Here is a 13297-nt window from a genome sequence, read left to right as displayed (position 1 = left end):
TACTCTTGCTTACCTGGGGTTGAGAACCACTCGATCCACCTGCTACATAGCTAACATCACCATTTGTGTTGACTGACACATGACCCTCATGTGATGAGTTTGCTCCCGACTCTCCCTTCGAGTAGTAGGCAGTAGATTCAGTCTTCGATCCTGAGCTAGTGTTGACTTTAGCTCCATACATACCTGGATCTTGAACCTGATCCGTAGGTGTCTCTTTTCTGACCATGTTAAGCTCAAAGGTTCTGAGCTTGTTGACTGCCGTTTCTAGATCATATGTGGGAAAGTCTTTGTCTTCCCTCATCAGCACAGTGTACATCTCCCATTTTGGTGGGAGAGCATCTAGAAGCTTCTCAACTATTTCTTCTTCTCGGTAGGAAATAGAATAGTTGCTCATTTCAGTCATCAGATGGAAATATCGAGTGATAATATCATCTAAGGATTCATTCTTCAAATACTTGAAGACTGAGAACTGGGTTTTGAACAATTTTATCTTGGAAGCACGGATTCCTACATTCCCTTCAAATCTGTTCTCAAGAGCTTCCCAAAGCTCTCTTGCTGACGTATACTTTCTAAACGTATGAAGGATCTCGTGTGGAAGAGCCATAGTAATAGCAGCATGAGCCTTGCTCTCGGCCTCATACATCTTTTTCTCTTCTTCTTCCATTTTGCTATACTTTTTGATTTGATCACGACCTTCATACTCCATAACTGGTGGAATATAACCATCCTGGATGCATACCCACATCTTCGCATCCTGGTATTTGACGTATTGTATGAACCGATCCTTCCATGCAACGAAATCGGTTCCCTTCAGCAATCTTGGGGCCTTAGTAGCTGACCCTGCTTCAACTTCCATCTTCACTAACTCAGAGATATTAATCGACGACATCTTTCTCGAAAAGTAAGAAACCCGAAAAATTAATTTTTTTAAAGCACTGTAGGCGAAGTTACGGATAACTTCGCTTTAGTCTTAACTTCGCAGAAGAACTTCGCTGATGATTAACTTCGCTTAAGGTAAGCGAACTTAGGAGGTAGGCGGAGTTGTAGAGAACTTCGCTGAGTTAGGCGAACTTGAGAAGGTAGGCGAAGTTGTGGATAACTTCTCTTAACCTTATATCTTCGCTGAAACCCTACGAACAGTGACGGCAACTTCGCCTGATGAACACGGACGTTTTTGCAGATCTGAAATGTGGATTTTACGAGGTTTTTGACTGTGCAAAGGCTTGAATACGATAGTAGGAGGTAAGATTGACTCAAAAACACAGAAAACACATCCCGCGAATAGTCGAAACGGGACGATTTCTACACCCGCGTGAATATCCCGAACCACACAATCGAGCAAATGCTCTGATACCAATTGTAGGCTCCCTGGACGGATCGCACGAGATATCTCGGTCTACTCAGGTGCGGAATCCCTGCGTAGATCGTTACGAGTATAGAAAACGAATCACACGAACACACGAAACGAACACCCGTTATATATTATAACTCAAACACGTGATGTAATATCACTGTTACAGACTCTCGTCCTCACGTTACAATGAACTTGAACAACTGACACGAACTTAAACACCGATTTCAAACCAAGCCGTAACCTAGGACTATTTATACATGACAACTTCGCCTGGCATGTTCAGGCGAAGTTGTCCATAACTTCGCTTGACTAACAAGTTCGCCTGTTAAGCGAACTTGTCAGTAACTTCGCTTAAACATACAAAACATAATTAAACATTACAGACTCGATTACAGACACTAGACTATGAACCACTGACATTATGCACCAACATTCGAGCTGAATTAACGGATCAAACAGTGACTGAGAGAGGCTCTTGGGTCTCACCAGCGCCGATTTTCCGGCGGCCGGAATGATTGGACGGAAAAACGAGCGGCAGGGGGAGGGTTGGGTTATTTTTACTATAATATTATAATATAAAAGAAATTTTTATCTTTAGCCCCTGCACTTTCATTTTATATTAAAACTGAATTTAAAGAATGTTTACAATTCGAACCTTGTACTTTTCAATGTTACGTAAATGTAATAAAATGTTTATAACTTGGATTATTCACGTATTAAACTTGGATAGTTCGGGACTCGATTAAATAACATGTTAAAACTTAAAATTTAAAATGGGTTGGATTTTTCGGGTTTGAAAAGTAACGAATGTTACATAGGCGGTGTAGGGCAAGTATTTGCCAGGATCATTGAAGCTATTACATTGGATGCAGAAACGACAAGAGAATTGAGTCGAATGATAAAAGTTTCTTGCCCGGGATACTTTGATTTTGTGGAGGTTGTTGATTGATTTGATTAACAACATAGTATTTAGGATTTGACTTGCGCTTGTTGTTGTCGTTGTTGCGAGGATGAGTAGGGTTAAATAAATAAAAATTTCAATTAAGGAAGTTAATGAACAAGTTTGAATTAGTTGTATTAATGTTTAGAATTTGAGTTTATATATTAGAGGTTGCAGCAGTTAACTCCTTGGCTATTCATGCAGTCATACGATGGTCATGAGAACCAGACGATTGATGTTAAGGGTGACGGCGGTTTCTTAGGGAAAACATTCTATGAGGACCAAAATTAAAGATCTATAAGGTGAAGGATAACTTAGGAAAACATTTAGAGAATAAAATGTTTAATTATTTAAATAGCTTATAATAACTTTGCTTTAAGAAGTGAGGGGATTTGCGTCATATAATGAGGATCAAGGGAAAAAATATTATAAGATGACGGGGGTACATAGCGTAAATACTTATAAGTCATTGTAGTCAAAACGATTAATACTTATATGAGGAGGTAAGGTCAGTTTAAAAATTAGATTTTTATTTGATTAAGTTAACTTTACAATAAACTAACGATACCTAAATTGTGTGTTGGCCTCCCATGAGCTTTCCATGGCAATTTGAACGGCCCAACGAACTAACGAATAAAAGTAACTGATTTGGACAGCCCATGAGCATTACATGATGTTTTAACTGCCCCAACCAATTAACGAATTAACAATACAATAGAGTTTTTCAGCCCATGAGCGTTACATGGCGTTTTCACCGACCAAACTAAATAACGAATAAACGAAAGAAAAATGAGTAGTTGGAGCATCCCATGAACCACCACGTATGACGAACTCCAACAAAAATATCATTCAAAACAATTTGAGGAATGGATAGTAGGAGTGCCCATGGATACCACGGATTTTTCACCCAACTAACCAACTAAATAACAAAACACAATAATTGGAATTTACCAAATTTAGCCACGATCCACCGTGAATTTGGTTTAAAATCAACCTAAGGTGTCGGTCGTATGACAGTTGTGTTCCCCTTTGGCCGAGAGGAATTTGTCATGCTACCTAGCCTTAAGATGAAGGTGTAAAAACAAAAGTATGGAATTTTAAGGAATTTCCCAAAAACAAAAGGCAATCTACTTTGATTTAAATATATTTACGAAAAATTTTCTTTGAAGGTTGAGGCATAACCTCGGAGTTGTGTGCGTGTGTGAATAATAATATAATAATAAAAATAATCATTATTTAAATAGTTAAATAAGTACTTAATCTAGTAAGTAATTACGTAGGCTGGAAACAATCAAATACAACACATCAGTTGAAAAAATAAGCACGTGTGTGACTCCTAAGCATGTTACTAAGGCACCACTAACGACCTATCTTACATGGCTCTGATGCCAATCTGTCATACCCCAACCAAAGGTGGAAATGCCGGGGCATGAGCTTATTACTCACAGCTCTCAAGGTACTATCATGCAATTTTTAAAAGTGACAATATCTTTTTAATTCGATTAAATGATTCAAATAATTCAAGTATAAAGTACAAAATCCATAATCATACAACTATACAATTTACATCACAAATGATCTTGATTAAAAGTTTTCTATCTTAAGTTCTTTAATAAGTCTTCACCAAATCTTGCAACTTGTTCAAACAATAACCTACATATGTGTATAAAATAGAAAGGTTTGTCAACAACACATGTTGAGTGAGTAAAACACCAGTTTAAAACTCAACAATAATAATATATATAGTAATAAAGAAAGATGCAAGCTGTTAATTCCCGTGAGAATAAACAGTTAAACCATAACATATAAACAATCAAACAAACCATTAAGAAAGGGCTCAACCAATTCCATATAAATGGACATTGGTTACCAAGCAATGACTAAACCTTTGCCATAAAAATAGACATCGGTTGACGAAGATAGTCGTATGATCATGCTATAATGAGGAGTTTCACCAACATGCGTTCAAATAAAGCAAGTAAGCAAATAGCAAGTTAGACATAAACTGATATATACACAAGGATTAAACAGCTGCGGTTTTGAATACTAATAATATATAAATGCTGTAAATACGCATATGTTCCCAAAATATTTAAAATAAGTAAAAAGGGAAGTGATTACTCACCTTAGCGATTACGCAAGAGATAAAGATTTGATAAGATATAAGGGTATATCAAGCTCTTCTAGACAAATTCCTACGAGAAATCTTAAGAAACAAATATTTACATAAATAAATATAATTTGAATAACAAAGCTAAACTATATAGAGATTCGGAAATTAATGATCGAGTGTGTTATTGCAAAAGTAAAATATTAAACGGATTCATTTTTAATTTATTGTCAAAGTTTTATCGAAATAATATGATTTAATTATACGAAAATGCATAAAATACTTAAATAAATATTTATAGGACTTTGGATATATTATACAAAATAATATTTTAAACTAAAAATACATTTAATGTATATATACACACACACACACACACACTAGTAGGTGCCCGCGCGATGCGGCGGCGTCGCTGATTTACAATGTGATACTCGTTTTGTGTTAGTTTATCTATGTTCTCATGACTTATTATGTATTAGTTTTGTTAGTTTTCGTATTCGTCACATCGACATGGTCTATCTATGCCATAAGCATTACATAACTTAATCAAGTAAAGAAAAGTCATAAATAGAAATAAGACAATATAAGTCATAAATAACATTTCAGTTTTAATAAACCAACACAAGAATAAGAAAACTTAAGTCTTATACATAACCGTTTAAAAATAAGCATCCATGTGCTAACCAATTGATAAGATAACTTTTACTCATATGCCTTACACATCTCAATAACCTCATCTGCGTATTTTGACCACCATTTTTCATCCAAATCGGTACCAAGGTCTTCTTGTTTGACTGCTCCAGTAACTTGATTATGAGTTTCTACAATCTTCTCATCCTTAACTACCACATCTGCCGTAGCAGGTTTGGGCACTACAAAAAAACAATCTTCAATCAACAATGTTATATATATATAGTATAGATGTTAATATGATACCTGACATTTCTTCTAAGTTCTTCTTTGTTTCGTCCATAATAGTTTCCAATTTATTTAATAAAAAAACAAAGTTAGTATATTGTAAAGGATAGGTTTGATAAAGAAGACCATGTCTTAACTTTAAAACTCAAATAATAATAAACTCAAAATGTATTCAAAATATATTCAGAAATATAAAACATTAAAGCACAAGATCTATAACATATATACCTACATTTTATAACACATGTGGTTCATTCATCATGTAAAACTTCACGATAGACAACATTAGAGGTGTATACCCCATCTCGTCTGAAATCTTTGGCGGGGTGTACCAATACCTTAGTATTTTCCCGCGATATCCCTCTTGACAATGCCACGTAAAGTTGCCCATGTGAAAATACAGAATCTGGTAGATAAACACCGACGTGCGGAATTGTTTGACCTTGAGCTTTGTTGATGGTCATGGAAAAGCTAAGATGAATGGGAAACTGTTTCCATATTAGCTTAAATGGGAATATGTCGTCTTCAGAAAGACTTAGAGGAATTCTTGGCAAATATACTCTTTTACTGGTGAGTTGACCACCAGCTATTTCTACGTCAATAGCATTGGGCTGGAAACCTTTACATATTAATCTTCTGCCATTGCATAGACCAAGCGATGGATTGATATTCCATAACAATATTATCGGGCAACCAATTTTTAATCGAAGCTTATGAGGCGCCAAACCACTCACCGTTAGTGAGTTTAATAACTCGATCTGATAGAAATTGTTGTGATCATCTTCGACTTCATCAAAACTATAGTAAACTTTTTCCTCCCATTGAAACATGCCAATCATTTGATCATTGATCTCATCAACACTCTCATATCTATTGGTAATATTGCCCTAGAGATTATATAATCTGAAGAATATAGATTGTTTTGAATTGACGGATAGATGACATTGATTAGTTCTTTTATAGAGTTTTCTCGGATAGTGCATGGAATTGTCAAGTCATCGGGTATACGGATAAAGCTTCCTTCTATCGATTATTCAGTTTCGTCACCGACTCTTAAAAGAAAATTAGAAAACCACTGATCATTAAGCGCTCACATCTTTATAGTTAAAGACCAAAGAGGCGACATTCGTAGGCTAGAGTCTACAACTTGTGCACGCGTGCCACGTTTAATTACCGGCAACACCTGCCTAAAATCACCCCCCATAACCATTATCTTTCCACCAAATGGGAGACTAACACCTATAATGTCTTGAAATGTTCGATCGACTTCCTCGATCGCGTGTCGTTTTGCCATCGATGCTTCATCCCAAATGATTATTTTAGATAGCCTAATTAGTTCAGCAGCCCCACTCTGTGTTGTGAGGCCGCACATTGAATTATTATCAACATTAAGGGGAATCTTGAATCTCGAGTGAGCCGTTCTCCCTCCTGGCATATTATTTGCTGCAGCACATGATGAAGCTGTTGCGAGAGCAATAAGACCACGTGAACGAACTTCAGCAAGCAAAGCTTTGTACACAAATGTTTTCCAGTTCCACCTGGACCGTCTATAAAGCACACACCTGGTAAATCATTATTCACATGTTTCTATATCTCATCAAACACAATATTTTGGTCAGAATTAAGTGAATCTTTGGCACGCAAGTGCTCAGCTTCCACAACCAACCCATACTCCTCTTGTACCTCACGATAACCTACATGTTGTAAGTTAACATCTTCTGTTATGCTTGGAGGATCTAATAGATTGATATCTTTAACCATTGATTGTAAAAGGTCCCTAATTTCGGTAAGAACCAAATTTTGAACTCTTTCGACATTTTGACAATTTAACTGATGATCTTCAGATAGTGATTCAAAGTGGTCATTCCATAACTTTCGAACATCTCCACGTTTGCAAAAAATAATTATGGTCGCGAATAATATTCTAAGAGCACTGGGAAACTGAAATACAGAGTCTTTTGCGTGACATTGCGATAAACGTTCATCGTTCTCTATTAATCCTATCTCAAGAGCTGCTTTTCGAAATGTCGTGTATTGTACGCCGTTAACTTTGCAAAGATCTTGAATAGAAGTAGGCCCTTTGACATTCGACAAAAGTAGGCGTAAGTAGTACCTTTCTCCTTCGGCCGGATTAGCGGAAACGATACGGCCTTTTTGTGCTTTACGTAAAAGACGATTCCAACGACGTGAGCCTCCATTCAACGTAAAATGTTTTTAACGATACGGCGTTTTTGTGCTTTACGTAAAAGACGATTCCAACGAGGTGAGCCTCCATTCAACGTAAAATGTTTTGGAAAATCTTTATACAAATATTGCCTTGCTGTTTCATCCACTCTATTTTTACCAAAAAAAGCAGTTAACATGGTTCTCTTATCTCTTTCCCTATCAACAATTTCAGACATGACATCATCATCTCTAAATCTAATCATCTGATTATTAGGGAGATGAAGTTGTAATGCCAAAACAGCAGGATGGATTTGAGAAAGAGAAAAGGAAAAAATACGCCACATTGCCTCTGGGGGAGATACGTAGCGTGCATCTTGAAATCTCTTTATCTCGTTAACAACAACCTTTTGCTCATATTGATCGATTTGAATAACTTGTTTGTTGTGTCCTTTGTAAATAAATTTGAATAAATATTTCACAGATTTTATACTTGAGCAAACTTCGACATTCATGTGGCAGTTGAACATCATCAAAAGCCTTGGGTTATACGGGACAACCCATCTATTATCAAGAGTTGTTCCTCGTACAACCACCTTTTTTCCATTATTTCTTCTTTGTTATAATGGATATGCATCTTCTCCTTGTGTTGTATGTTCATTAAATTGTCTTGGATAACAGAAGCGGAAAACTTGACGATCATTCTTCAATTGCATACAAGGAATGCTTATTCGTAAATGTCCACAAGGACCATGCATCATGTGATTGACTACAAGCTTGTGCAATTTGGGATGCCTTAGTATGTCAGGAATTTCAGCACACACGACCTTATCATAATGATCTGGAATACTGATATTGTGTTGCGAGTACATAATAAGAAGAAATTGCGCATGTGGTAAACCATGCTTTTGAAACTCGATGACATAAATGTATGCCTTAACTTCTCCAAGGAGATGTTTCTTGAAGAGTTGTTCCTTAAGATCCTCTAATTTGGCACAAAATACTCTTGAAACATGGTCTGGTCGATCTTGTGCAGTTTGACCAACTTTTAAATTGTCACGTATCTCAGGCCACCCAGGATTACAAGTCATTGTAAGGAATAAATCAGGCTTGCCGTCATCTTGAACTAAAGTTATCGCATCAAGAAATCGGCGTCGCATGTTGCGAGGCCCTCCGATGAAAGTTGCAGGCAATACAATCCGTTTTCCACCTCTACTTGGTAGAACCTCGCCAGCATTGACGCAGTCCACAATAACTTTGTACAAATCAGCTCTTATCTTATTCTGGTTTTCTTCACAAAATTGTAAATGTGACGTCTCAAGCTTTATGTAAACATCTACAATCTACCACCGAACAGAATCACATTCTCGGTAGATCGAATTTGGAACTTGTAATAGTAGTACTCTCGCATAGCCACGGTTGTTCTACCACTTCGTGTGTTAGCCTCTGAAAAAAGTAACTAAATTGTTGGTGCTTTTCTTAAAAATAGTACACGTTAGGGTACTAATTATGATCCTCACTTAAGAAAGATAAGTAAATTATTTGTACCTTCTATTTCTTCATCGATATTATCATGATTGGTGTGAACTTCATTGATTAATACTCCTTGACATGGTATGTTAGAATGCCAACCCGACTCACCATTTGGAAAAAATAGAGGATATGACAATGGATCATAACAACAAAAGTATGGTTGGATAGTTTGACTATATTCAGACCTACCGTACACAACAATACTTCTTTTGTACGAAGTGATATTGTCATTACCTTCAACCCAAATACCAACAACCTATACAATGGTGCAATAAATAAGTAAAATAATCTATACTATGGTTATATAAATATTTGAAGTATAGTAATATTATTTAAACCTCGGATGTCGTTGGTCGGTTGTACACCCTTTGGTCAAGTTCACCGAAGCATTCATAGTGACTCTGTAGTTATCTAGAGGTCCTAAGTCTGCAAGAATTCGAAATGTGTTGACATATGGGTTTGTAGATACAATACTTCTCAACATCTTAGTAATTCTTTCATCAAGATTTGGCCATCAAAGTCTATGATCTAACTCAGTATCAGGGTCATAAAAATACAATTGTAAGTACCTAGGGGTTCCATCTCTCGAAACTAATTGATCGATTTTGTGATATATTCCTTTATGTGCATGAAACGTGTATACACCGTCTCTCATATTGTTCAAAGTGTCATCCAATGTCACACCCATTGAGGCGAAAGAAAAATTGGTTTTATAGGCACGTATGTTTTTACCTAAACAATTTTCCAATATCATCTTGTGAGGTGAAAATCCGGTAATATTCATCTGGAATTTCTGAATTTGCTAACATTGTTTTCCCACTCATACAACAAAAGGTTGCGAATTCATATGTAAATCGTTTTGCTCCACAATGAGGACATGGACTCCGTTCCTTTAAGACACGATGCTCCCTAGGTATACCATCGTAAACAAAATTATAGGTATCCTCTTCTGTGTTCTCATCGCGAATGGATGGTTGAATTCGAATACCTAAGGAACTTGATGTAATAAGTAACGGAAATTGTAAAGGATTTCAAGTTTAATAAAGAAAGGCAAGGTTAAACAAATAAAAAACCTTGTGATATTTAAGGTGTGAATTCCTCTGCAACACGATGGCCTGTAGGCATACCAGCGTGCATAAAATTATATGCTTCCTCTTCGATATTCTCATCCAGGATGGATGGTGGATCAATAACGTCACAAAATTAAGGTAATAGTGTAAGCGATTGAATTCGAATGCCTACGAAATTCATTGTATTAAGTGAAGGAAGATGCAAAAGATGACAAGTTTAATAAAGAAAGCATTGTTAAATAAATAGAAACCGCGTGATATTTCAGGCATGACTTTGCCAATTACAGAGGGGAGTGATTTGTCGGCGTACTATCATCCATCATAATTCGTGTAAACTGAATACCATTTGAATTATTTTTTCCGTTCTCTTTGCATGTAGCATGACATGGTTCATTGCGGACCTTTCTTTTTTGAGTCGAACTACATGACACATTATATTTTGGCATTTGTGTCATTTGACTACTATTAGTTTGTAAAGTTTGTAATGGTATCCTTTCCATTAATGGATCACGTTGGTAAGCATCGCTGATGCCGACTTTCGATAGTTTGTTTTTCTCTTTGCAAGACATATAATATCATTTGTTATACTCTTTCCTTTTTGAGCTAATATAGATTCACTTTAAGTAGAGTCATCATTACGATCTTTTGGTTGTCCATTCTCTTTGCGTGAAGCGTAATACCGCGTGTTATACGCTCTTCGTTTTTCAGCAGACATAGATGCATGTGAGGTAGAAGCATCATTATGATCTTTTGGTTTTTTATTAGACATTGTAAATTGAAAAATACCTTGTAAATTAAACAAAAGGAGACTTATCATACACAATGAAATTCTGAAAGCATCATTGCAAGAATAGTACATGACACTTGACTATTACAATAATTGGAAAGTAAAAAAGAAGAATCTAAATTCTTAAAACATTACAATAGATAATGAAAACATTGAGTGAGACAAACTAAAGTCTTGGTGAAACAACGGTCTCCACAAGCATTGCTCTCTTAGAGCCATGAAATGAAGTAACATGATAAAATCATTCAAAGGGCTTCACATCCATTTCGATTTCATAAAGCTTCCCTTCATTAGTCATCACAAACCAATTACCATTTGTCATAAAATGTGTTATGTCACACCATAATGACAAAGGTATAGGGGGGATTCGAGGACATGACAAGACCTTAATCCATTGTTCCTCTTCTAGCGTCTACAACTCAACTGACATGTCACGTATGCCAGTGCTAACAAACATGTGAAGTTCATTTTTCACATTCACTAAATCTCCAAAAACAATTCCCATAGAAGGAACCGGTGGAAAGCTTATCTCCTTAAATTTCTCCGAATTAACATCAAAACAAAGGACCACATTTTTACCTCCAACTAAAGACTCACGAACAGTGAAATAAAGAGTATCACCACAAAAAGTACCAGTTGACCAACCAAAAGCGGAGCTAACATACTCTGGTCTTATTATTAAAGGTATATTTCTCCAAGATCCTACTCTCTAAGAATAGATGGAGGCGCTAAGTACACCACGCTTTAAATGTAAGACCTTGTAATCTTCGTAACCGTCAATGTACAAACCAATAGCGGCATCATGTTCAAAGAAGCCATGACAACAACATTCAGGTGTTGATAAATGTTTGAACGCACGAGTGACTGAATTCCAAAGAAGAAACTCTAATGTATGATTTAAGCGAACACACAACAATCCATCCAAATGTGACCGAATTGAGACATCATTAAATGGAAATGGAACGATTGTGCTTGGCCCATATTCACTGGTTTGAAGGCCGATCGGATGAACATAGCATGTTAGTTCGCCAATTATGAGAGTTCTCTGATTAGATGAAATTAACGAGCGAGACAATGTACCCTTGCAAATTCTTGTGTTGACAAAAAGGCATACCATTCCTTACTAACAGACTTAAAACGACCTACAACCCTCGTTGGCACCCTCGTTAATATCTAGAAAATGATTATTTCAACAGAAAGGTCAACCATGGTGATACCTTTGTTTATCACAAATAATGACTAATTAGTTATAGCATAATTATCTTAAAGTTTGGAGAAAAGTAGGTGTGATTGCATTACATGTAAATAAAGTCATATGTACAAAACATACTTGCAACGAGACGATATAATACATGACAACATTAAGCAAAGTAAAACTTACATTTAGTATAGATAATGATATGAATATTTAATAAATCATAAACAAATACAATTACAGTAATAATAATAATAATAACAATAATAATAATAATAATAACTAAACATATTCACTACAAACAAACAATAATATCAAAATGTATTGACTTACTCGAGAATACAAATATAAAAAATAACCTAATCAAATAACTTAAGACAAATTATATTTTAAGGATGAATTAATCTAATCTGGTGTGTCTCCGGAATGTCTAGTTCAAACACGATCCTAGTATAGTCGGTTGACCTCAAAATATTCACTGAAAACATAAAATAAATATTTTGAAAAAGTTAGGTATACGGTGTAACATTAGATTATTTTAAAAAACATATGTAAATTAGAACGTAATTTTGGGAAAATGAACCAACTTGACTCGAGATACATACACAATAGATTTATCTAACATTGCTCGAAAGGTTTTCACCATCTCAATCTGCGGCGGGTCGTATATATATATTTGAATTCGGTGACCGCTGACACATGTAATTTATATTAGATACTTTGATAAATGATTATTAATTGAAACTAACTAAAAGAATGACTCACGTAACATCTTGAAGAAACATTAAAAAATGTCGAAATCATCGCTCACCCATGATAATCTTCCCAATGACATCTAAAACCAATATTTTTGTATTGTTTATATTACGTAATATAAAAAGGTGGTGTATAAAATTATGTGTATCAAATCAACTTATACGTACCGGTAATTAGTTTTAAATGGGGGGAGTGTATGGCTGATCTTCAGCAAGACCAGTAAGAGCTTTAAATACATGGCGGAGCTCGGCTTGGAAATCTTCTGAACCTCAAGTAGCTAGTCTTTCTAGACTTGAGAGAACCCTCAAACAACCAACCAGAAAATAAGAAAGATAAAAGACTCAAATGAGTTTTTAGAGAGAGAAACTAGAGAGAGGTTATAGAGAAATATAAAAAAAGAAGTTTTTATTTCTTTCCAAGGATGATAAATACACTAGGGGGGAACCCTCCTCTTATAGGCCAAGGAAGGGT

The 13297-nt window shown here is 35.7% G+C and overlaps 1 protein-coding gene and 1 pseudogene across 1 annotated transcript; both read right to left on the bottom strand.

Annotated features, from left to right (window-relative positions):
* Window positions 1-6412: 6412 nt before the first annotated feature.
* LOC143602975 (uncharacterized) lies at window positions 6413-10857 on the bottom strand. The gene is made up of 6 exons (XM_077079922.1): window positions 10728-10857; window positions 9357-9444; window positions 9253-9274; window positions 8204-8828; window positions 6926-7514; window positions 6413-6884 (listed from the first exon to the last, which is right to left on the bottom strand). Exons 1-6 carry the CDS (start codon window positions 10855-10857, stop codon window positions 6413-6415), a joined length of 1926 nt encoding a protein of 641 aa, XP_076936037.1.
* A 118-nt stretch (window positions 10858-10975) lies between these two features.
* Window positions 10976-12084, bottom strand: LOC143602976 (putative F-box/LRR-repeat/kelch-repeat protein At1g11620; annotated as a pseudogene).
* Between the last annotated feature and the right edge of the window lie 1213 nt (window positions 12085-13297).

The sequence above is a fragment of the Bidens hawaiensis genome, unplaced genomic scaffold (assembly GCF_021521415.1).
Source record: "Bidens hawaiensis isolate Kalapana, Puna unplaced genomic scaffold, B.hawaiensis_p1.1 tig00060247_1, whole genome shotgun sequence".
Lineage (NCBI taxonomy): Eukaryota > Viridiplantae > Streptophyta > Magnoliopsida > Asterales > Asteraceae > Bidens > Bidens hawaiensis.
Note: the sequence above shows the minus strand (reverse complement) of the source record. Positions and strands in the feature narration are given on the sequence as shown.